Genomic DNA, 26,094 nt, shown 5'->3' on the forward strand with positions numbered 1-26,094 from the left:
GTGCAGGCAAAGGCATGCTGCCCTGAGACAAAGGGGTGTACTCAGTCACTGCCTGGATGTTTCCTGGACTCATCAGTAGCCTCAAACAGGGTTGAAGTGCTAACTACTGGAAAGTGATGCTACTCTTGCTCCTTAAGTGCTCAGAGACAAGTAAAGTGTATATTCACCATACCAGAGTACCCTACGAAGGTTACAGACCTTTCATTGACCTTCCTGTCTTCAGAGTGAATTAGAAACCTACTACTGTGTATGTGTGTGTCTACACAAGAGCACACGTTACTGAAAAGACACAGCTCAAGCAGGTAACTGTATTGTACCGCTGCACAGAACTGCATAAATAGAAAGGTCATATTTTAGCGAAAATAAACATCTGTCCTGTTTTGAGCTACACAGATCTCAGTATCACCCAGTTCTGTGTGTCTTGCCCTGCACTAGTTTGAGGATTTTTATTTATTTATTTATTTACTAAAAATAAACTCTAGCTGACCCCTCTGAGGGCATCCAAAACAGCAAATTTAGGAGATGACCTAATTGCACTCCTGGAGGTCCTACAGTTTCGCAGCACTAGCCACCTACAGAAAAGACTGGAGGGATCTGCGTGCTCTACCTTCCAGCCAAAGCGGGGCAGCCTGAGGCTTTGTAATGCTTGACAGCTGTACTCCCTCTGAGACCTTGGGCTCAGGAGACAGAATTAAGCCCTTAGAATTAAGTGTGGTAATTGTAATGCCATGTCTTCCAGGCACCATCAGTTTTCAGATAATAACAATTATTAATAATAATAATTAACTAAAATGGTGAGACCTACAGCTTTAGTTCGTAACTGCCAATGAAATAAAAGGATCCCAAATCTTTTAAATGGAATTTAATTCATATTCAGTAACTGCCAGTGCCTCTCACAGTAAGGTAACACCAGTGTTATTAAAAATTTTATTGTCCTCTTTTCCCTTAATGGGAATTCACTTAGACATTCCAAATCCTTGGACCACTTGGAGAACAGTTAAACCATGGATATATAGCACAATAAAACTTATCATTATGGATGTTCTTGTTAAACTGTTTTTTATACTTTTAACTACCAGGTCTTAGAGGCACTCTCAGAGGAAAAGCAATGCAAAGACAGAAACACCAGACTGCAGAGCTAACTACCTTAGAGACTGATGGCAATTTAACTGTTTTTATCCTTGGGAAATCTTTGTAATCTCCTTTTTGACCAGGAGGACCTGATTTCTTTAAAAAGAAATAGAGAAACATTCCTAAGGAATTGCCTGGCCAAAAGCAAGGAGAATGGATGGTGGGAGCACGGAAGACTTACTCTCTTTAGAAGTAATCTTCATCACTGAACATTTTAAATAGGTATATACATGTATTTAATAGTACCATACTATCTTTATTCAAGGATGAAATAATTCCTGGAAGTAACAATCCCACAATATCACAGTGGAATTCCAGAAAAAATTTATATTTATTAGGTCTTATTTTCTATTCAAAGTTGAGAAAATGTGTGAATTTTAAAAATAATATGAAACAAGAGCCAAACTTTCTAGGCTTGTCCTTGGAAAATATTTCTTCCATATGTAGTGTTATAGTCTAAGGCAATGTTAAGATAATTTAGGACATAATTACTGAATGAGTTATCTACATCCGCATTGTGTCCTCATAAACTCTGTAAGAAAATACAAATGCTAAAGCTGACTGTTAAATATACATTAAATATATATATGATCACCAAACTGACATATCTGACTAAGCTCTGAAAGTACAACTGAAACTTCTGTGTAGCAGAACACGAGCAGGAAAGTCGTTCAAGCTAATGGGAAGGAACCCAACTTCCCAACAGTTTCTTATCTAGCAAATAAATTTTCTTTTACGAGAAGAATCATCTAGACATCTGGCTGCAAAGTACACTTCTCCCAGTGGGCTGAATGGAAAACAATATGCTGTTGAGTTGGTGAATTGGTGGATATATTGTAAGGGTCTCAGTCATTAAAGACTTTGGTCCTGAATGGATTGGGAAAGGAAGGCAGATCAGGTCCAAATCTGGTTCTGAATGCTATAAAGTGCTAGAAGAGCCAAAGAAGCACAGATCTGCTACCCCTGTGCTGACCAGGAACATCAACCATTAGAAATAGGTACAGCAATATATTTCACATGGGGTTGAAGATCTGACCCTTCACTTCTTTCAGAATTGCAACGAATTTCCAAAGTGCTAAAGTCCTTGACAGAAAGAAATACCAAGAACGGAGAGATGAAGAAAGCTTATTCAGGTTTACTATCATCATCTCATTTTGACAAAATCATTTTGACTATATTTCAAACTTTAAAATGTTTAAAATGGTGTCACATTATACAAAGTACACTGGAAACAATGTTTCAGAGCAAAAATGAAAACATTTCAGTCTGAAAAGGTTGAAACAGAACGCGTTGGTATTATCAGAGCTTTCTTCCCTGCGTTAAATGCCAGTGAAGCCAACCCAGTATCACAAAGCATTGTGACAGAACCAAACGTTGACACAGGTTACAATACCACTTATGCTCCTTCGACGCACACCATTCTGTAACAAACATGAAGGGGGTGAGCCCATAGCCCTTAATTCTGATCCCTGTTGGCCCCTCATTATCCACAGGTGAAGACAGGTTCATTGATACCACAGAAAACTGCCGCTCCCTTTCCTTCTTGTGTTCCTCCAGACTTAGGAAATATTAAACATCTTAAAACCAGGGTTCTGATCTCAGCATTTAGGGGCAAGAAAGCCCTTGCAGGGGCTGTTAGTTGTTCACTGACCTACTCAAATTAAAGCACCCATATCTGAAAAGGGCACGTTCATCCAAGACCTGGAACCTGAACTTGACTTGTATTCTGAGCAGCAAAACTGTGTACTGGAGTTTTTTGGTTGGTTTGTTTTGGGGGTTTGGGGTTTTTTTTTTTGGGGCGGGGGGGTGGTGTTTCCCATAAGACCCTGCAATAGTGACCACACTTTCCTAACCTCCAGCTCTCTTGCTCAAAACCCAACTATTGGGTCAGCACTGACAGATCTCCACCATGCTGAGGCTGGAGGAGCAACCACCATGAGGACAGCTGCAGAGCTGCTGCCCCATCTCACCTGCAGACTGAGACAGAAGCTCTTTCTCTCCCAAATATACCCTCTAATCAAAAGCTTTCTTATTGGTTTTTTGTCATCAGAATGGGGAATTTCACCTACGTGTCATACACAAGAAATAATAGCAAGGTTTGCTCACATATGGTACACTGCAGTGAAGTGAAAGATTGGACCACTTTCAGTTTTGGACAATTTGGGGCTCTCACAAAGATCAGTTTACAAATATTCAGGAGAGAGAAGAGCAGGCCCTCCAGACCTTACTCAGCCTAACACCTAAAATTCCAACTCTTAAGAAGAGGCCTCTATCCAAATATTTAAGCTCTCTGCTAGTCCCCTCTTGGGCTGAGATCCTGCACTACCCTGCATGAGTTAAATAGCTTCTTGGATTACTACAGGCAGATAACATTAAAAATAAAGCTGAAAACACTGGCTCTACTGAACACTATGGTCTTGTCTTGAGCTGCAATAGCAAGATAACACTGCTCTGATGACTAGTCTAGAGGATGGAAATAATGATGTTTAGTCTCTGTATTACAGAGGCTCTGAATCTGTACATTACAGTGTGGGGGAAGGAAGTGCACTTTTAATGTGCCCAAACTTTGTTAAAGAATTCAAAGCAACAGCAGAACCAAGGTGATGTGGGTATAAACACAGATTGTCACCTCAGATGCAACCCAGACTTGTCTGAAAGCTTGAATTCCAGCTATGCTCAAATGCTCAAGTAACCCAGTTCTCAGCTCTATTTTAAGTCCAATTAGCTAACAGAAATTTGACAGCCCAAGTTGTGAAAACATCTCTGTATGTGCTCGAGGTAGGAATAGCCTAACTTGCCAGTTCATATCTTTGCTTCTCTCACATTTCTTTCTCTCCAGGTTTGTTTTAAAGGGAACTGATATGTCTGCAGAGCGCTGCTGTTCCTGAATAGTGACACTCTGAACAAGTTGGGCTTGGTCTTAAATGCACCACTCCTTCTTGAAACATTCTTTGAGTCTCCTAGATGGAAAAAACCTATAATGTAATCAAGAGTTCTTGCTCAGTTTGTTAAATCTTTGGTCTGGAGGATGGGACAGTTCAGCTGGAAAAAGGAGATTCCCTTCTGAACCACCTGCATATGAAAAATAAACAAAACCCCAAAACAGGCAGATAAATTAAACCACATGGCTATTACAGCAGAAACATCACAATTTCCATAGAAATAAATCAGGTTGTATCTCTTCACATGGCAGGAGCACGCTAACACTTTACCACTTTACCCTTGACATTCCCTCTCCTTCTGTTTAAATGGGGAGAAAAATGTATCACCTTACTGAATTAACATATGCCACTCCAGACTTCTTTTGTATTTTTGCTTTGTGTTTCAGCTATTTGAATGGAGAAATTTTGTCTGGGCACTTTGCTTGAGCTAGGAAAGTACAGTTTGGCTTTTTAAACAGTTGATGTCAAAAATGACTAACAGAGCCATTAAAATGAAGTAGCTCTGCATTATGTTCTTTCAGATAACATCCCTGCTGTTGCTTACATGCTGCTGTATTTTGCTTTAAAAATAAAGTAGCACATTAACACTTTCAGTGGAAAAATAAACATAAGCTCTCTAGTCTTTTAACTTTTCATGCGCCTTTGTTAGCAGGATGAAAAAGTAACAATATCCTGAGGTCAATTGCAATTCTTGATATCACTGTAATTCGGTATCAAGGCTAGGAGTTTTTCAAAGTCACTTTGTAAATATTAATATGAATTTGTATTTGTATGTATCTGTTAGGAAGCTTTAAAATTCTCAGAAAATACTACTGTAGCTAAACTAAGTAAAAATGCAGATTAAAAAGAACATTAAAAGAAGATTTCAGTTTGCAGTGGAAATTCTCTACATGAGTTGGTATATTTAATTTTGGATTACCTCTATAAAAATACTTTTTCTAATAGGTTTTCTTTTCAAGGCTTTCTACTGCGTTCCAGAATATAATCTAAACATATGTAGAGTCTCAATTCTAAACTATAATTAAAATTTAATTCAAATTAAAATCTAAATTTAAATGTAAAATTCTAAATTCCTAGTTAGATTTATTCTAAAATGTTTTTAGAATTCCAAAATTCTACTTCTGTAAATAGAGAAATGTTCTATTCTAAATATATTATAAAATATACTTAGCAATATAAAACAAATTAAGTTTCCTCTGAGACTGATAATTGGCCTATAACTTTTACAAAGTTCGGGTAAATTGGAAAAAGCTTCCTAGCTGTGCTGGCTTTGGCTGGGATAGAGTTAATTTTCTTCACAGTAGCTAGTATGGGGCTATGTTTTGGATTTGTGCTGGAAACAGTGTTGATAACACAGGGATGTTTTAGTTGCTGCTGAGCAGTGCTGACACAGAGTCAAGGCCTTTCCTGCTTCTCACCCCACCCCACCAGCGAGGAGGCTGGGGGTGCACAAGGAGCTGGGAGGGGACACGGCTGGGACAGCTGACCCCAACTGACCAAAGGGATATCCCATACCATATGTCGCCATCCTCAGCATATAAAGCTGGGGAAGAAGAAGGAAGGGGGGGACGTTCGGAGTGATGGTGTTTGTCTTCCCAAGTAACCGTTACGCGTGATGGAGCCCTGCTTTCCTGGAGATGGCTGAACACCTGCCTGCCCATGGGAAGGAGTGAATGAATTCCTTGCTTTGCTTCGCTTGCATGCGTGGCTTTTGCTTTACCTATTAAACTGTCTTTATCTCAACCCATGAGCGTTCTCACTTTTACTCTTCTGATTCTCTCCCCCGCCCACCGCGGGGGAGTGAGCGAGCAGTTGCGTGGGGCTTAGTGCCTGGGGTTAAACCACGACACTAGATCATACCCTTCTGCATACAGGTTACTTTGTACAGTTGTATTTTAAAACATATATTGCCAAATGAAATTCTGCTTTTTGAGATTCCAGTACTTTAGTGCTCTCTTGGTAACCTTATTTAACATGTGGATTTACTTGGAAAAAAAAGAGAAAAAACCTAACCAAATGGCAACATAGAATGTTTTGCTTCATCAAAAGAATAACTGTTTTGTCATGTAACACAACTAAGTTTTAGTATAACTATCTTTGCAAGAATGGGAAAGCATTAAGTCATAAAAGAGGTCACAGGTCTCAGGAGGTAATATGACTTTAGAAAATAAGTTCAGATATTAGAAAGATATAAATTAGAACTGTATTATAGCTTTATTCTAATACATGCTAAATCACACTAAGATTTATTAATTTAATCGAACAATCCTTCCAAAGAGGATTGTGGCATCTTTTCTGGATTATATACTCATATAAATCCTGTGGATATTGGAATGAAGATCTTTCTGCCTTATTAAGTGAGTTCTGAAAGGAGGGATAGCTGATTTTCTTTAAAATACAAATAAAATTTGATCATATTTAATTACAAACAATGCTACATCTAAAAGTGCAGGAAAATAAGAATACTCAAGCCAAATAATAAAAAGAGAGATTCCAAAGACACCCGTCAGGTAAATAAAGCCAGCAAAAAGCTGCCTGAATAAAGACCAGGTGAAAATGATGTTTGAGTCTTACATGGATGAGCAGTGAAGAGAATTGTGCCTTATACGCCACAGGTCACATGAGACCACAGTAAACACACATTCCTTCCAAAAATTATGACAGAAGCAGAGCCTGAACTTGGTCCCTACCTTTCTCTGTTGCAGCTCTGAGAACAAGAGCATGCATCAGCCTTTATGGGAGGACAAGAGCTGGCAGCCCTCCTTGAATCTGAACTGTGTTGCACATTGGTACCCTCTGAACACTTGCTGTGTGGTACCACTCCCCCAGAGACAAGGGCATACAAATATGCCCTCAGTGAAGGTAAGAATGAATAAAATGTGAGAAGTGGAAGATATCTAGACACTACGTTGATTTTTCAAACATTAAACTGAAAGAAATCCCACTAAAGTCCTTGAAATCTTTCTTTTAAAGTCAGTAAGGAAGAGTTTCATCCACCTCTGCTCTAGGACCACTGAACAGGTTGTGACTATTAGAACAATGTTCAAAAAAGTAGCTAAAAACTAATGAACACAGAGTCCTTAATTATTGGTGGGGGGAAGGTTTTTGTATGAAGTGCAGGTTTGGTCTTCCAACAGATCTATTAGCCTAAAAGAGTTGGTGGGAGATGGCAAAGGAAGCCATTTCCATATCTGTCATGTGAAATGTTACAATTCAAGTACAACGATGGATATTAATAATTGCAACCTGAGTGTCACTGTGAGCTTCTCCTAAGGAGGCATCGCAGCAATTGGCAAGTTCATGTCCCCGTCAGATAAAGCAATGCAAGGTTGCTCAGCAACCTGTGACCGTGGGTTTGCAGTTCCAGGGCAAGATTACACATTTCATGAAAATTCTCAAAAGGAAATCAATTACTGCCTTCATTCCCCATTAATCTTTTCTACTGTTTCTTTCCAATACAGAAAGCAGTGCAATGTAAACCGGTAGTTCATGCCCCTTTTTGTGAAGCCCAGTGAGTCACCACCTTATTTCTGCAAGTAAAAATGAGTGCAACAAAGTGTATTTATTTTCTGCTGTATGAACAAACTTAACCTCTGCAATATTTCAAGTGACTTCAACACAGTCATCATGCATTGCAAGTTCAAGCCATAACAAATGTTGTTGGTATCTGCAGAGAAGCTGTTAGGCAATATGGTAATGTTTGTTTCCGTAAACAGCCCCCATAATGAAGCCATCGAATAGGAAACAAATACCTTTAACATTTTGAGGGGTTGACTAAATTGCCACTGCGTTCTGAAATTTTTTTTTCCTTTCCTACCTCACTACTCTGTAATTTAAACTATCTAAATGATATACTGCATTGCCTCAAATGAGCTTTGTCACTATTTTATTGACTTCCAATCCTGTTTCATGTTGTATCACTGAACAAATGTAAAGTGATGAGATAATGAGGATGGATACTCATGCAGTATCATGAATGTTTAAGTAGCAAACAGAACTGTCGTATTCCATACATTATTAGCTACTCCAGACTCTAAGGATTATTATTTCTTTGCAATCTGTACTCTCTGATATGTAATTATAATACAGCATAAGAATGAAGCTTGATGAAGTTCTGACACTGCTATTTCAATCATGTAAACAGTATAAAGGGTAGTTAAGAAATAGGTTTTATTTTTTAACAAACTACAGCAAAAGAAGTTTCACAGCAAAGAATGTTCATATTAATTTCCTTTTAAATCTTGATCATGAAATATTTAATAACCATCATCGCTGTCCTGAAACTTGTAAACATCTGCCCAGCCCCAGTGGGATCAAGTCCCCTCTCATTTACAAAACCATAAATCAGAAATAACTCTGTTGAAGCTAATGGAATTTAAGAGGCATAAATCAAGGGCAATCAAATCTAATGGGGTTACTTGTATGAGTAAAAGATTTAAGAACTAGGCACCAAGTTAGATATACTGTTATATCTCTATCCAGTTATTTAAACTTCCATATAAAACTCTTAAGCACATTAATAGCAAGAGAGTTTATAACATTGAAAATGACTAATGCAGTGACCTACAGTAGTCATACTGTTTCCAGTGAACATTTATATTGCCAGCAATAAACCTTTTCACGCTGTACTTTGTCTTACAAATCTGAATTCAGCTCTTATTGGTCACAGTAAATACAATGTTTTCATTTAACTGACTTTCTCATGAGACTTGATTTAGGCAATTTCCTCCTCTATCACCAATATAATTTACTGAAGAGTAATAAAGAAGTGACTCATGGGAATACCTAGGGCTGAGTTAAGTTCATCTATGTGGTGTGTGTAGGCACTAAATCCAATGCTCTTTTACGGTGAACCTAGATCATATGTCCTCAACTTTGTACTGCATCAAAGTCTGATGATCTTGCACTATATACAACATGCTTAACTGAATACAGAGAAGCATACAACTTGTCCAGAACCAGGCATGATGCTGACGCATTCACCTATCTTATTTAGTTAATGCTAGAGCTGTACAAAAGTTTATACTTTTTTGTGTAAAAGTTAAGGTTTGCAAGTATCGATTATTTATATAAGCAGTCTCCCACACGTAATCTCATTGATTTTGATAAGACAACTTGAGCAACAACTATTCATATGAGTAACAGTTTCTGGAGAGGATCTTATAGTTTCCTAAGTTTAGTAGTATGAAAACAAAAAAATTCTCTCTTTGACAGGATCTAAAGATACACGTAAAGAAAAGGCAAGTAAGTAAGCAAACAAGACCAAAAAACAATCCCCAAAATGACTGTATTATGTAGCATTCAAACCAAGTATGAAAGAAAACATCAACATCATCATAATTAATGTTAAGCAGGAACTAAAAAAAAAATATTACAGCCCACCAAGGGACTGTTAGTTCTAGCATAGTCATGTAATATTCCACTTAAAGCAGCTATTTGCAATCACAACAACAAAAATTAAAAGTGACATATGAATTCAGATATACACAGGTCTCTCCTGCTGTACCAACTTCCATAGTGCCGGAAGAGAGATTAAGGTTCAATTCAGCTTTCACTGGAATCAGTGGGATCTCCCACTGTATTTAATGGAAGCTGCAATAAGCACTTAATGAAGAAACACTTAATTTTTTTTTAATCCAGACCTCAGTGAGGCCTACATTTTAGATTAAGTTAGCATCCTAATGTCTAGGTTCATATACCAGCTTCTAAATTACTTCAGAGTACAGAGAAAAGTCAAGGAGAACTGATATCCAATTCATGATGAAATATCTAAATTTACTAAAACCAATGAAAAACAGGTCACAGCTTTCATACATTGTCCATTTTACACATTTAAGGAATATTCCTTGGTGGCCTTCTTGTTTGGAGAGCAGAATCATACAACCTGAGGGCTGAGTGAATGCTTAGCTGCGTAACTGAAAGTAGATTTTCTTAGAGAAAGGAGAAATGTTTCTACTGTATATTTGTTTAATGTTGGTATTAAATATATAATACCAAAATACTGGAATAGGGAAAAGCCAGTCAGTTAGAACGGTAGCAATGAATTGGATAAAACCATGTATTCTTCTTTATAAATGGATTTGCATTTCCATTTTGAAACATTTGTTTTCATGTCAAATGAGTCCTACAAGACCAGAAACATCAGGAAATCAACACAGATTCCAGCCACCACTGGAATTGCTCACTGTGCACTTAAGTGTGTCAGATTAATATTTGTAGTTGCCAGGCAAGAAATGGAAATTACTCAAGTTTCGCAAGATGGAAATGGTATTTATCTACAAGAAAGCTTCCAAAAGAGCAGTCTGTTGCAATGGTAGAACCATTTATTGATAAGACCTGCGATGCTAACAGTCCAGAGCCCCTTTAGGTCATGCGATGGTTAACCCTCTTAGAAAGCGAGGCTCAGCAACCTGTTTAATTCCAGTTATCAGTTTTCCCAGGTGATGGCTTTGTGATTTGTCAGTTGGCCACAATCATCATGCGCTGGCCTAAGAATTATTGGGAGGAGTCCATTCACTGACGATGGATATTTAAACTTCTCTGAGCTGAAGCAAAGGTATTGCTTGATCAGACAGGCAGAAAGGAGTAATGACAGTAACGCAGAGTTGGGCATGTGTCAAGAACGTCAAGGAAATCCCAGACACTGTCATACATGTCCTCTCTGGAAATGACCTTGTACTTCAGATAGGTGCGAACAAACTACTAATGTTGTGCTTTCGACCCAACGAAGGGGAATGATTTAGCTTACAATGGAGCGAAAGGGAATCTTTCAAGAGGAAAACTGGAAACAGTATCATAGTTAATACAGTCATGCTAGTTAGGGCTGGAGCTCTTGTTGTGTGGCAGTGATGGGACACATCTACTCTGTTAGACCCTCTGATACAATTGGGGTACCTGTAAATGCATTTCTAATATTCATACTAAAAGGCTCTTGAGACCTTTACAAACTGCAGCTGAATACTTTGCTGAGCTAAATTTCAGAGACTCTCTTTGAGGTCCAGTGAGACAAGTGTTTTTGTTTAAAAGCAGAAAAAGCTAATCTGAGCTGTAAGACCACTGTTCAGGTATCTGCATTGGCTCCACTCCACTCCCAACTGGTAAAACTACTGCTCCTCGTGCAGGATGGGGCTAGGTTGCTCAAGAGAAAACAGAGCTTGTTCTGCAGTCCATTTCTGCAGGGAAGCAGTGCTACTCATTTCCAAGAGGGGTAGGGGAATTTTCTCAGCTTAAAGCCCTGCTGTTGCTGTTCATTCATGCTCGGCTCACTGGAGCCCAGCATACTCACAAAGCATCGATTTTTTTTTTCAAAGTTTAGAATTTGACTGATTTGTTTGCTTCAGTTCAGCTCAGATGGGTTACTCAAGATATGATACTTGAAGTACAAATATTCTGCAGTCCAGAGTGTGGAAGGAATATGGATGAAATAGCTGAATAAAAACACTCAGTAAATTAAAGTAATTGAAAGCAATAGAAGCAGAGGCATGAAATCTCTCACTTAAAAAACAGTTTTCACATTTCAGAACAGCTGAGTGACAAATGTGATGCCAATTTTTAAAAGGAGATCTGAAGCACTACGGATTTGCAAGTCACTACTAGGCAAATGAGTAGAAACTAAGAAATAAGAGAATTAATGGACACTTGGATAAAAAGTGACCGCTTTGGAAATAGTTGAAGAGGAAAATTCTGCCTTACAAATTTATTAGTGTTCTTTGAAGATGTCAAGCGTATAGATAAAGATGGGTAGATAGATATACTCTGGGTGGACTTCCAAAAGGTTTTTGACAATGTCCTTCACCAACAGCTTTTAGGAGTTTAAGAAGCCATGGCATAAGGTCTTTGCAGAAGACTGTTAACAGACTTAAAACAAAGCTTAGGAGTAATTAGTTATTTGTTTATTAAAAAGCGATTAGCTTTTTGCAATGGGCGGAGGTCCCTGCTGGAGTTCTGCTGGGGTCTGTGCTAGAACCTATTCTGGGACCTACACTATTTCATAAATAAAAAATTCATAGAAAAGGGAGTGAGCAATGAGGTGTAGACGTCAGCTGTTGCTAATAATCACAGATGTAAAGACTGCAGCTGACTGTGTGAGCTGCAGCAGGACCCTGCAAAACTGAGTGATGACAATAAAATGGCAAATGAAGTCCAATGTAGACAAATGTAGATGAACTGATGTACAAACTAACCTCACACTAAAATGAACTGTTTTGAGCTGCCCAGTACCACCGAGGAGTGATGATCTCAGGGTTATGGCAGACTAATCCATGGAAACTCAGCTCGGTAGAAGTCCCAACAGCAAATGACATACTAGACATGATCAATAAAACTATGGAGAATAAAGCAGAGAACATGGCACTTACAGAATAATCCAAGGTTTTGCCACACTTTAAGTACTCTGTGCAGTTCTAGTCCTCTCTATTCCAAGAAGACATAGTAGAGCTGGAAAGGTTCTAAGTGGGAGAAGAAGGATGGACAAAGATATGGTACGCCCTCTGTATGGGGAATAGCTAAGTAAGCTAAGACTCTTCAGTCCCGACATGACACAATTTAGAGGAAAATATCAGAAATCTAAAAGATCATGTATAGCATAAGAAGAGTGGACAGAGATTGACTTTCACCGTCTCTTTCAGTAGTCATCAAACAAAGTCAGTAAAGTAACAAGCAAAAAGAGAGGTGGTGCTTCATGCAGTGAAGCAGCAAATGCAAAATCCTTGCCAAAGAATATTGTGGATGCTGAAAGGTTACTTTTATTTGAAAGATCGGACAAGTGTCTGGACAAAAAAAAAACATTGAGAATTTCTAAGTACGCAGAAACCATACCCAGCTCAGGCAATCTCCTGAGCTGAAAACAGCTGAAGGGAGTGTTAGGGAGAAGCATCGGGTGTTTATTTTGTTTATTCTCTCCCACAGAGAGTAACTTAACACCACTGCCATAGGCAGGCAGGCTAGATGGATCTTCCAACTGACCCAGAATAGCCTTGCATCCTTATGAGTCTATTTGAATAAAGGCTCTTCATGTGAACAAAAATGTTATAGGAACTACTTCTCTATGCCCTAGATGTCATACTACTGGCTTTAGAGGTGCGACACAGCATGCATTTTCTTTCCTGTTTGTTTTTAAGACATCAGGTTACTGTGTTAATATGTTCTACAAAGAAAAGCTCAATAAAAGCAAAAAAGTTTTCTCTAGGTTTATCCAGAGGGAAGGCTACATGCTACTGTTGATTAAGCTAAATATTTAAAAAAGGAGAACATTATCCAATTCTAGGCTTGAATTTCAGCCACACAACACTACTCAGTAACACTTTCACTGCCCACGAAGCACTCTTGCACAAAACCCAGTGGTTTTATTCCAGTTTGAACAAGAATGAATAAAAGAATGTAGCAAAGGTTGTAACATCTCTATAACTTCAGTTTGACCCTGGAAAACAAACATAAACGAGGCCTATTGCCTGCTGGCACAAAAACGTTTCTAAAAAGAAAAAAAGAAAAAAAAAAAAAAAAAAAAAGAGAAAAACCATACCTTGACCAAAAGTGGCCCCTTGTTGATGGCTATCCCTCATTTAGAAGCATGCTGTCTCCTTGGGAGCAGATTCCTTCTATATGGAAGAGCCTGTGCTGAGAATTTTTTTCTTTCCTAATCTGTTTAGAATTATATAATCCATGATCATGCCTGGCTAACGTGCCTTTTACAATCTCATCTCCATCATACACCATCGTGTAATCCACAAGAATTTCCACAACAAGCTATTCTGGCAGGATTTCACGGTGTAGCTCTGATACTCTTCTGGACTTGCCAACGTTTCATTCCAAAGAGTTTTTCATTCTGCAAATATCAATCAAATTGGGTCCAGCGTGTTGCCAAATAATCACTTACTGTCTTAAGCTATATTATCTCTGGCAAGCAGGATTCTGTTTGATCATATTTTTTCCTGTGCTTGGCAGGTGACAAAGAGCACCACAGTTCCTCACTAGGGACCATATGATTTATTCACATCCATGGCTGACATATGTATCTCCCCACTTTGTGATTTTACAGTTCATCATTTGGAGGGGAAGAGAAAGATACAGTGGTCAATCACAGAACACAGCTGCAAAACATGCAAATATGATACTGGAAATATCTTGCCTGACAAAGTCTAGAGAATTATTTATGACATTGTACAAAGCAGTGGGGAGGTTGTATACAAGCTGGCCATCTTTTTGGGCCAAGGCAAACAGATGTCAATCAAAACACAGCAACTGGAATGACTGTGGGAGTGGGAAGCCTATCTTCTAATAGGAAACCAGAAGCAAAAGTGAAGGCTGGTTCCCCCTGCAAATGTGCTGGAGAAACAGACGAGCCACGTAACACAAGTACAGATATATATTGGCCATGACTAAATTCAGTCTGTAAGTTGGAAGTTGGCACAAAAAAGCAAGCTTTTCAGACTGAGAACAAGTAACAAAACCACTTTTAAAACTGGTTAGTTTTAGACTTGTTTAAAACTGGGGTAAAAAATCCACTTATGAACACCTTAAGGTATATAATAGCAATCACTGATGATCCCGTGCAATCCAATATCCTTGTGATTTTTATATTCATTTTCAGCTGATACTTGGCAAATTAAAAACTGTATCTATCTGAACAGTCTAAAAACTGTTCAAGTACTACTTGATTAACAGTCCCCTTCAAATTTCTGAAGTAGGGCACAAAATTAAACTATAGAATAGTAGGTCAAAACTAAGTAAGTAACATTGATATATCTATTTATTACAGCAGGGCAGCAAACAACTGCCTACTGGAATTTCTGTAGAAACTGTTTTGGGTCAATATTTCAACTGGTGACCTGAATATTGGCATAGGAACGACACCTATTAAACATAACATACATGCAGAGAGAATCTGCAAGCACACTGTGGGGCAGGAACAGAATTCAAAACAAACTGAAACTGTAAAGTGAGGTCTGGAAAAAAAGGGTAAGTTTCAGCAAAGGCATATGCAAAGTACTACACGTAATCAATAATAATCTACTGGACAAATTGAGGCTGGAAAACAACGGGCTAGGAATTTGGCAGAATCAATCTGTGAACCATAGCAGATCACAAGCTGAACTAAGTCAACAGTGTAATACGGCTACAGGACAGACAAAACACCATAATGGGCTACATAAATAGGAGTGCTGTCCTCAAGACAACTGAAGGAATCCTTATGCTGTACTCAGCTGTAACACTCTAGCAGCTCCTTGCTCAAGAAGATGAGGATCACTTAGAAAGACCAGAGTCAAACAGCAAGACTGATCAGTGAAAGCCTGACTTACGTGAAACAAGGGAAAGGACTGGGCTTGGATGAAAAAAGATAAAAGTGGGTGGAAGGAAGAGTGGAATGGTACAACTTTTCTGATCTTGCTACTCTTTATGTACATAGACAAACAAGAAATGCAGGCTTTGAACTGCAGGAAGGCAGATATGGCTTAGACTTCAGTGGGGCAAAGAGGATAATGAGCCACTAGAATTGACCATGCCCTAGCACTGTGGAGCTTACTTACTGCAAACCTTCGAAAACTGGTTAAATATCTGCCAGGAAAAATGTGGGCATAGTTGATCCTCCTCCAGGGCACTGTGATGGACAGACTGATCTGTAGAGATGTCCCCCCTGCCCTTCACTTCTACAGCTGTCAGCCATTGTCAGCCAGAGGTCACGTCACACCAGACATGACCACTGTCATACCAAAGGTATGACACACTACTGTTTTACCTCAAAATGTTTTACAGATTTCTTTTGGTTCTTCCATTTTAATCTAGCCTAGTCCACTTCTTTGCGTATTTTGTTTGAGAGGAGCAGTTCCCACAAACATTGCCATTTGTAAGTTGGGCTTGCAACTAATTGTTATTCTTAAAAGTATAATTTAGTATGTGTTTGCCCAAGGGCTTTAAATAAAAAATCATCGCATAATTTGTAGCTTGACTACTATGCTATTAAACGAGATTCTCATCTTCCCTCATTTTGTAACAACATACAAAGACTATTAGATTGCCTCTATCACCAGAACCCATTTGGCACATCCTTGTCTTCATCCAACTCCTAATGAAAGCCCACATTTAGTAGTAGTAAGCTCTGCTCTCCCTCCCTCCTCCCTCTCATTTTTAACTGCACAGACAAGAGAACTACTGCTAAGTATGAAGTAATTAGCCATGGCATACCCTTTGTATTCTCCAATACGTGCCGGTTTTCTGTTTTTGTGGATTGTGAGCATTTGCAAGAATGTTGTTTCAGTGCTTACATTTTTCCAAAGGTCTTTCTGTCTGGTGGTTATTCTCTACCAGTCCCTAAATGTACTTTTTTTCTGCCATGAATAAGAGAAAATTCAATTTTCCTTGGTGTATCTCTGTAACCCCACGACATCTGCATGTGCACACAGCTTAGAGTACACCTAGCTTTGATTCTTTTAATACTGTAGTCCTGGTACTTGCATCTTTAATACTCAGGACTTCATTAAGCTTATCCCAGGTATTAAATTTTAGTAAGAGTATACTCTGTTTCAGTGCTGTGACGACGACACAGGCTCTTAAGGGGCATGTCTCTTCTTTTAACTGTCTATATTGCTATTCTGGGGTAGCTGAACTTCGTTGCACACAGAGGCCTACCATCCTGCTTTTTTGAGTCGTCCATGTAAGGTAGTGGAGATTATGGCAGCAAACTCCTTCCTTTGCTGAAGACAACAACCTTACTTTAGGCTCTTTATCTTAAAATAAGCTTCCTTTTCTCTTAACTGAACGCTTTTTTTCTAGTCTTCCAGTCTCAGCTACTTAGTTTGCAAAATTTCCTTTTGCCTCCCATCAGAAATAGATTCGGAAAATGGAAAACAGCCATTACTCCCATTCTTTCTGATTAGTTGATCTTGTTACACAACATCTTCTCTGTGCCATCACTGGGACCTCAGGTTTGAAATGAACTAATACTTATTAACTCTCTGTGTGATTTTCTGGCTTTAAATCTATAAACTTGCAATAAAAAACCCAAACAAACAAAACCAAAAAAACCCCAAACTTTTAGCAAATGTCATCAGCATTTACATTATCTAAAAAACCACATCCGTATATCTAACTGTGACTCCTGGGCCACACCTCAAGCTTAGCACACTTAGGTGTCTTTTGGCAAACAGTGTGTATTCCTTGCAGGAAGAAAACTGGAGGGAAAGGGTAGTCTGTCACTTGCCAAGGATGGGGAGTAGGCCACTAGACCCTGGAAGAGGTCAGAAAAGAAAAATTACTGGAAGAATACAATTAGGAGAGGAAAGATGTGATCTGGAGAAGTGCTGACCCATCCTCAGCCCCTGCCTAGAATTAAGAAAGAAAAAGAAATAAAAGGATCTAAAGTTTACTCCTGTACTAATTAACGCAGCATTTCCCTCCCTTGTTGGAGCCACAGATAAGATATCTTTATCTCTTCCATTCTTCCATCACCTTTGGGGTTTCAGCTGTTTGTTTCTCCTGCTCTCCTGCACGTTCAAGGAAAGTCCCCCACCTGAATGAGAAACTCCTGGCACCTGATGACAGCAACCTGAAACTGGTAAGGCACCACTTTCTAGAAGAGCACAAACCTAGAAAACCTTCCTTATTTTGAAGCCCATACATTTCAAATTAAAATAAACTCATGTGTCCAGAGTCAGTTACTGGAGCTCCTCCTCGAAGAAGTGAGGAGAAAAAGCTTAAGTCAATAGCTCAAGAGCACAAAAGCCTTCAGCATCGGAGCCCAGAGCAGCATTCCCAGATTCTCAGATGCTTCACAAGTCATCCCTCTATAAGCTGGAGTTCCTTTCTCCAGTCTATTGAGAATATTTTAGCACCAAACCACAAATTTATATCCAGTGAGAAGCTGTGTTTACAAGAAATGAGGAAATTCATGGAAATCAAGATGACATATCAGTATACCTTAATTTTCATGGCTGCATCAAAAGAAAGCTTCCTTCTTTCAGTGTATAGTAAGGAATCTCCATGCTATCAGCACAGCCATAATATTTATGCCAATTGTACAAAATGCTACACAGACTATATGTTTAACCCTCAGCAGCTGCCAACAGTGAAAGAAAGTTTCCCAGAAGTCAGTCACAGATACTTTGCTCTAAGAGAAAGGTCTGCTTAGTGCAGCCACTGCAAGATAGAAGGGTAAAATATGTCAGTAAGGAGCTGCTGGGGGATGCGGTATACCCCAAATTGCTCCATCCAGCATGTAACTTAGAACTGCTTGGCTGCTTTGCATTATACTACCTTATCACAGTCCCAGAGGGCTTGCTAGTCCAGACCGCTTTCTTAAAATACCCATGCAAAAATAATAGAGGCAATTTTTTTACATGAGACAAGGATTTGCTCGCTAGAGAAACTACTAATTGCACTTCTGAAGGAAAAAAAAAAGTCAACTCTCTGCATTTAAGTCTGCTATTACATGTTTGTGCTATTTTAAAGCCTAATGAAACACAGGAGACTTTGGGCCGATTCTTTTGTAGCTTATACTGATGCTTCACTGTGTTTGCTTCATCATCTTTAATGCAGCTGTAGTTATGTCACAGAAATGACATTATCAGTAACCAAGTACTCAAGCCTAAAGTTATAGGACAGGCCTTTAACAGGCCTTAAATGAAGGCCTGTTAATTTGAGTGTCAGCTTAAGTGGGCCCTACTGTCCAAATGAGAAGCTCCAAACTGGTGGCACTAACTGCAGCAATCAAAATCGCTAACTTTCCAAAGGATATCCTGCCCAATTGTGTCAGTCAGTAAGGAGATCTACTGCCTCTGTTTTTGTGATATGTAACCTTCATTCAGTCCTGTGAGGAAAAGTTTTTTCCAACAGAAACTGAGTAACAGTTGATACAATTATAGGTCTAAGTTGCTGCTTTATGCTTTTCCAAGCCGTAAATGAAGAAAATTAATGACAGTCTCACTAGAGTCACTGCAAGAATTCAAGTATCTTTGAAGAACAAGCTTCTATGTCTACTGTCAACTTCACATTGGTAACCGTAAGGAAATACAGGATAAATGAGCAGTACATTTGAGCAATTTGTAGGAAACTAGAACCAGAACATGTAGCCTGGAAAAACACAGAGTAGAAGAGGATTCTTTCTCTGTTGCGCCCTGTCCTCTAATAATTAATGGAAAACTCCTCTTTTCAATATGCAGAAAAGCTAAAGCTTTAAATTTCTGTAACAAGAGATGTAGACCATAGAAGTTTGAGAGCAACAGGAGTTTAACAGAAGCTGTGAGTTGCAGGAGTTCTCAATTGCTCACCAGCAGGTGATCTCAAGGCCTCTTTTAACACATCCCTTTCTGCCATCTATTTCTGACTGACTCGTCCAATCATTCAGATAGGCTTTGTAGCTTTCCTCTCATCACCATGGCAATGAAAAGGAACTTAAGAGGTATTTCAAGACTCAACTGGTTATTCTCCAAATCACACGAGCACCAAAAAAAGGGAAAGTTAAATTCCACCTGTTACCAGGAATGCACCAAATAACAAAAACTGAGAGAAGGGATGTTGTCCAGTGTTTATGCCTTCCTGGGTCTACCGTCTTGTCTCCACTGATCAACTTAATGTACCTTTCAATGCCAGTGTTCCCACAAATACAACCCAAATATTGCCTACGGTTAACTGTTTTACTCCTAACCTACCCTAATCTCTCTCTTCCCATAGCACGTTACATCTCCACTCATGCAAAATTAACAGGGTGGCTGGTAAGAATAAGACCTTCAGAACCCCTCTGTTTTCTGCTATTCTCTTCAGCTCTAATCATGCAATTAACTGTTGTTAGAATACTCCTGGTTTGCAACTTTGCAACTGCACCTACCTGACTTTCATCTTTTATACACAGTTTCACTACCTCTTATCTTGAATATTTTAATTCCATTATTTTTCTGAGTCATTTGTACTGAGTCGGTTCTTTGGGCCAGCCGTAGTGGGATTTGGATTTAGCTTTTTGCACTTTCTTCTTAAAGGTGAGCTCACAAATTTAATTTAACCAAAAATATTATGTTTAATCCATTACACTAGCTTTTTTAAATCTATTTCAGATTATTTTTGGATGTGTATTTTTATGAGATTTGTAATTAACTTCTTCAAGCAGAAGTAAACAGCTTAGCTCTTACTGACGCTTCCAGATTTAATTATAATATTTCAGCTTACCTAGAAGAGATACCATCTCCAAAACCAAAGTTTAATTGCCTGGCCATAGCTGCTACAATATACAGACATTAAGCCTGTGAAGCCCTGCCTCTAACAGAGAATTCTGCTTACTGGTTATCTCTTTCACTGTTTTCATAGCGTATTCAGCTAAATGAATGTCTTTCAACATCTCACACCAAATACAGATTTTTAAATTGCTTGCGATTGTCTCTCGACAATAAACAGTACATTCTTGCCCCATTCTCATATTCTTTTGCACTTCCTGTTCTGGGTCAAGTATCTTCCTGCTTTTCCAAATCTATGCAAAAAGCCCTTAACAGGCAAATCTAACCCATCAATCCAGATCATTCCTGACTTCCTTTCTCCAAAAGTTAATACCTTACTCCCTTTACCCATCGTTATCAAGTGATACAGTCTACAAAGAGTGATCAATAAGCTTCACAGAAAATGATGCACATTCTTTTTGTATTTTTAAGAAATACAGTTATAGAATTATTTTACACAGGCTCTGAACCATATACTTAAGTGTTAAACTATGTATGGTCAGACCACAGCCATTTGGATTATTTTATGAACTCTGAATTCTCCAATTATAAATTCTATCTAGTGACCAGGTCAGTCTGATGAAAGCTGTATAAGCACTAGCTGGGAACAAAAGAACAGACATTAGACTGACCACCAACATACTAACGAACGTGCTGTCACAGAAATACCATTTGGAGATAATTTTGCAAGAAATTATCAGAAACTTAACACTGGCCATTGCAAAAAGATACCCATAAAAGGAAACTCTGCATAAGACTTTGTGCAAATGCACAACACTTCTTAGGGCATGTAACTAACAGTAGGGTGCCAAGCTCTAAATTGGCACGGCACAATGACATCTAGTACCCAGTTACTCCAATCCATAATACATACAGGAAGCTCTATGGAATTTCTTCACATATGCCTACTGCCTGCTTCTTGTTCTTAAAGGCTGGTTACAGCCAGAAGATGAGGAATCGCCCATGAGTCTAATTCATATTATTACTGAAGTTTTCTTTCTCATGCATCCATCGTTCAACATTCTTACATTCGTCTCCTACTTGCACTTTCCCTACCTGCATAACTAACGGTATTGGCTCCCTTCACATACGCTCTCTTTTCACTGCATACCCAGTAATGTATTTTCCAGTTTTTCATTATTTATAGTTTCTGTTTTCTCTCATTCCCATCTGTATACTTGATCAGTAATGTATCTATTATTAATATCTCATAGGTGTATACATGGCACTTTCATTGACACATAAGAAGCAACAGTGGCTTATTACATTCTTTCCTTAATTCAGCATGAGGTTTGGATGTGCAAGGTATAAAAAAAGCAGGCTCTGAGTTAGCCAGCTGGCCTGACAAAAGACAAAATGGGAAGAAGCGCATCCTCCAACTGACTAACTGTTGCTTATTTTGGCACCATAAAGGCCCAGATAGGAATACAGAGAAACACCTTGAGCAATAGATGTGTGTAAGACAAAAAAGAAAGACATCATGCAAAAAACTTTGCACTTGGATTCCTAAATGGCCGTTTTAAGGTGGGGGTTCAATTTTGACACAAAAGCTTCCTCCCGAATTTTTGTGCCTCCAAGTGGGAATAACATTGCCTACCTGCCCAAGTGCTTCAAGAGGGAAGTTGGTACTCAGTTTTTCTAAGTAACTGCATCTGTACACATCATGTTTTGTGCTACCTCAGTGTCATTTTCCAGCTTTTCTTATGTAAAGTTATTTATCTTAACAGACTGCACAGCTGTCTTATTCAGGCTTGCAATGACTGTGAACGGTTGAGATGCACGCTTCAAACTTTTGAATCAACGATGCAGTACATGGGAACTCATTCTACAGCAGAAATAAAAATCGGGTCTCACTTTGATCCGGTTGATGTAAAAGGCCTGTTGTGTAAACGCAGCTGCGTTTTTGTGAATCTCATGTATAAGATGAAGCCTTCTGTAGCTGTAAATGCTCATTTCTAAACTTCCAATTCATGTAGTACAAACTACTGTCTAGAAAGACTGTGCTCGGATGTTCGCACCCAAGCGTGCAACGGAATTGTTTATTTTTTAGGCACTCACCTTGCTAAACCCTACATATGCAACTCACGTTTTGAGGAGAATTGTCAGGAAAGCCTAGGATACTGGGCACAAAGTCTGTCAGAAAAAGTGATCTTTGGACATTTTAAACAGCAACTGTGCCTGTGCGTAGCAGCGGGGGATTTTTCAGCGTGACAGGATCCAGTGAGAACCAGGTGTTTCCTCACTTGCAGCTCCTGGCCCTGGCTGGATCCAAGAATTTTCTCACGGGGTGATCTCTGGATCTAGCCAGTCCAGGTGTTTTCTAGCCGAACGTCTGCAGGCTCCGCAGACCCCGAGTGCTGCCCAACCGGCCGTGCGCGGGCCGGGACAGCTCTGCCTACGGCGCCGGCCCCCGAGAGCCGACTTCGCCTCTGCCCTCGTTTCACAACAAACCCGACGGAAAGCGAGCGGGCTGCGGGACAGCAGCGCGGGCCGCGGCGGCGGCGGGCCGGCCGGCTGCCACCCCGGGGCAGCCCCGGCCCCCTCCCACGCCGGGGCAGCCCCGGCCCCCTCGGGCGCGCTTCCCTTCCCCGCGGGCCGGCGGCGGCCGCCGCACGCCCGGCAGCCGCCCCGGGGCACCGGGGCCACCCCTGTCACCTCTCCCTTCCGCACGCCCCGCCAGAAGGGGGGTCGGGACGCCCCCCGCGGCGCGCCGGCGGCCGCAGCTGCCACGTCCTGGCTGCTGGGGAGACGGGCGCTCGCCGCAGGACGAGCTCCTCTCGTACTGGCGTTCTTCCCTTTGCGAGGGGGGCCGGAGGGTGCCAGGCGCGGAGCGCCGAGTTCAGCCGCCGCGGAGGCAGCGCGGCGGCGGGCAGACCCCGCCGAGGCCCCCGCGGCTCCCCCCCCCGCCCCCCCCCGAGGCCCGCGGGCGGCTCCGCGGCGCGCGCCCCGTTCCGCACCTGGCCGCGGAGGGCACGCCGCGGCCCCGAGCCGTGCGGCGCGGTTCCGGCGTACCTGCCCCCGCGCATCACCTCCGCCGGCCCGCGGCGGCAGGCCGGGGCGGCGGGGGGGGGCGTGGGGGTGGGGGCTTCGCGGGCCGCCCCGCAGCGGCGGCGGGGCCCGCGGCGGGGCCGGGGTCGTGCGGCGGCCGCGGAGCTGCCCGTGCCCGTCCCTTGCCCTTGCCCTTGCCCCTGCCGCGCAGGGCGGCGGCAGCGGACCCTGCCGGACGCGCCGCCGGCGGCCGCTCGGAAGTAGTTGTAAGGGGGGTTACCTGTCCTATATTGACGTATCCGTACTTGCTAGCTATCCGGTTGGCCTCCGGGAGCCCCCCAGTTATCCGCACAGCCCAGTGGTTGGTGTACAGGCGCGTCCTGCAGGCGGGCAGCAGGAACCCCAGCAGCAGGGTGAGCCGGCAGAGAAGGTCCCCGCCGCCTCCGCCTCCCCAGCAGCAGCGGCGCTTCCAGCCCATCTTCTCCTCCTCCGCACACAACCCCCACAAAACTTCTCCTTCCTTCTTCCGAGGCTCTTCTCCTCACCTCCGGGCGGCACCGGCGGCGCGTCCTCCCAAGTTACCCCGAGGAGGAAACTAGGAAGAGCTTGGAGTAGTGCATTGAACCGCCCGGGGGTTAAACGATGAGGGGTTGGGAATAATGGTTATGATCGGTGATTACTGCTGTCCCCTCCTCCCGCCGCTCGTCGGGGATTAAGTAACTTGCTTGGAAAGCTTCTCTCACAGTTTCTGAGCGCCAGCTTCTCCCTCTGTCCCCAGCTACATGGGAAGTCGTCTCTCCGCCGGGAGGAGGGCTCCTTCTCCCTCTCTCCACGCTTCCCTCCCCTCTGACTTCCTTCCCCCCGCCAGCGATCTCCTGCCTCCTCTCCCGCGTCTGGCTTTTCCTCGCCTTTTCTCTCCCTCTTGCCCGGAGCCCGGGAGCAGCGCGGCTGCGGCGGCAGGCGGTGTGTGAGTGTTGGCAGCTGAGCGCCTCAGTTCACTCCGGCTCGGCCACCTCCCTCTCCCCTCTCTCCTCCCTCCTCCTCCTTCTCCTCCTCCTCCTCCTCCTCCGCCCGCCCTCGCTCCCGCCCGGCAGCGCCGAGGGCCAGGCGAAATGGCAGCCGCGCCGGCCCCGCGCTCCGCCACCCCGCGGGCTCCCAGGCCCGCGGCTACAGCCCGCCCCGGCTACCGCCGCCCCCGAGGGCTGCCCCCTCGCCCCCGCCGGGCTGGGAGGCCGCCGCCCCGCCGGCGGGGCTGCGGGAGCCGCGGCGAGGTGCGAGGCCTGCGGCAAGGCCTCGTGCCCGGCACCGGCTGCGGCCCCCCCGCCCCGCGCCCGCGGGAGAGCCCCAGCGGCCCCGCACGGCCAGGCCCGCCCCGCCGGGCGCGGGGGAGTGGGCCGGGGTGCCAGGCGGGACGGGAACAGCCCCGGAGCCGCCTCACTGGCAGTCACGGGCTGTGCCGTGCCAGAGTCTGCTGGCCGTTATTCTACAAACGTTGCTCGGCGTCATTTAATGTTGAACTGTCCTCCAAAGCCCGTTTGTGGTCATCTCGTTTGGAAAGAAAAGTGGGCAGCTGGCGCTTCAGCAGAGGAGCGGCGGTCCGGATGAGGAGCACGGCCTCCCCGGTGCGCCCTGGTCCCTGTCCCCATGCAGCATGGCCGCAGCTCCTGCCACCTTGCTGGGAAGCTCTTCCAGCAGCCGAGTGTGTGCCGGCCTGGAGAAGATGCTGCTGGTCGTGTGGCGGCCCAAACAAACACCGCCAGCAACTGGAGGTGCCTGGGTGGGAGAGAACTCATCTCCACCCAAGCCCGCACTGTCGCTTTCTGGACTAAACCTTAGAGGCACCACAATGGCTTTGGGCAACCTATAGATCTACTCCCTTTTATTTGGAAGTTAGAATACGTGTCTATAGAATTCAGTCCAACAGATCCATTGTGAGGATCCATTACAGGTTGTGAAGGAATTTGAACGTGAGAAATACTATTGTAATGTACTAAACTAAGTGCTGCAGAGTTTTTTCTCTGAGAAATCTAAGGTGCCCTACGAAGTCAGGCAGCCGTCATCCTTTTCACGGGAATATGAAGTATGAGAAGTTAAATACTTTACAGAAAGTCATACAGTAACATGGAGTTCCTTTTTGACTCCCACAAGACCTGTGCTCCTACCTTTAAAATCACTGTTTTCCTGATAAAGTAGAAGTGGTAAAAAACAGACAGCCAAAACCACATGTTCCACTTTAAACCATTCTCTGCCTTAAGTTCATTCATTTTTCCCCTAAACATCAGTATTACATTAATGACTAACATCTTCCCACATCCTCTGATTGTTTTTAAAGGGGAGAAAAGGGGGAAATCCATTCTCTACCTCCCTGTTTGTTCTATGTCTCCAAAAATTTGTCAGCGATTAGCTTTTCCCTGGTAGTATTTTTTCCTGTAGTTTGCATTATGATTTGCTCAGTATATTGCAACATACTGTTTACTCCTCTTTGTAGATTCAAGACCTCGACGTGGCTCACCTTCCCTGGGATTTCACAGATGAAGGCTCACTGTTTAGCAAATCATTCTTCTACTGAAACCATAATCAACGCTCTCATTGGATTCAGCAGGAGCAGCATTCGGCCCAGACATCTCGCAGCTAATGTGCATAAATATACAGTCATTGAATATGACATTAAATCTCCTCTAGCAATTAGCTCTCCTTATTGATTGGTTCAATGATAATTACACAAGTCAGCTCTCTTCCTATATCTGGAGTGTTTAAAGTATGTTTAATCATGAATGGCCACCTTACTGAAGTACATGGCAATCAATGGGTCACAAAACCTGAACCTAGTGCAGTCG

At 42.2% G+C, this 26,094-nt stretch overlaps 1 protein-coding gene across 2 annotated transcripts in view; it reads right to left on the reverse strand.

The window, feature by feature from the left end:
- PCSK5 (proprotein convertase subtilisin/kexin type 5) overlaps positions 1-24,256 on the reverse strand; it is a 259,698-nt gene extending 235,442 nt beyond the window's left edge. For both annotated transcript variants that reach the window (XM_075526631.1, XM_075526630.1), the window contains exon 1: positions 23,538-24,256. In XM_075526631.1, coding sequence (XP_075382746.1) covers positions 23,538-23,735 — 198 coding nt within the window. In that variant the 5' untranslated portion in view covers positions 23,736-24,256. The remainder of the gene's footprint in view (positions 1-23,537) is intronic.
- Between the last annotated feature and the right edge of the window lie 1,838 nt (positions 24,257-26,094).

Source organism: Mycteria americana, chromosome Z (genome assembly GCF_035582795.1).
Source record: "Mycteria americana isolate JAX WOST 10 ecotype Jacksonville Zoo and Gardens chromosome Z, USCA_MyAme_1.0, whole genome shotgun sequence".
Classification (NCBI taxonomy): Eukaryota; Metazoa; Chordata; class Aves; order Ciconiiformes; family Ciconiidae; genus Mycteria; species Mycteria americana.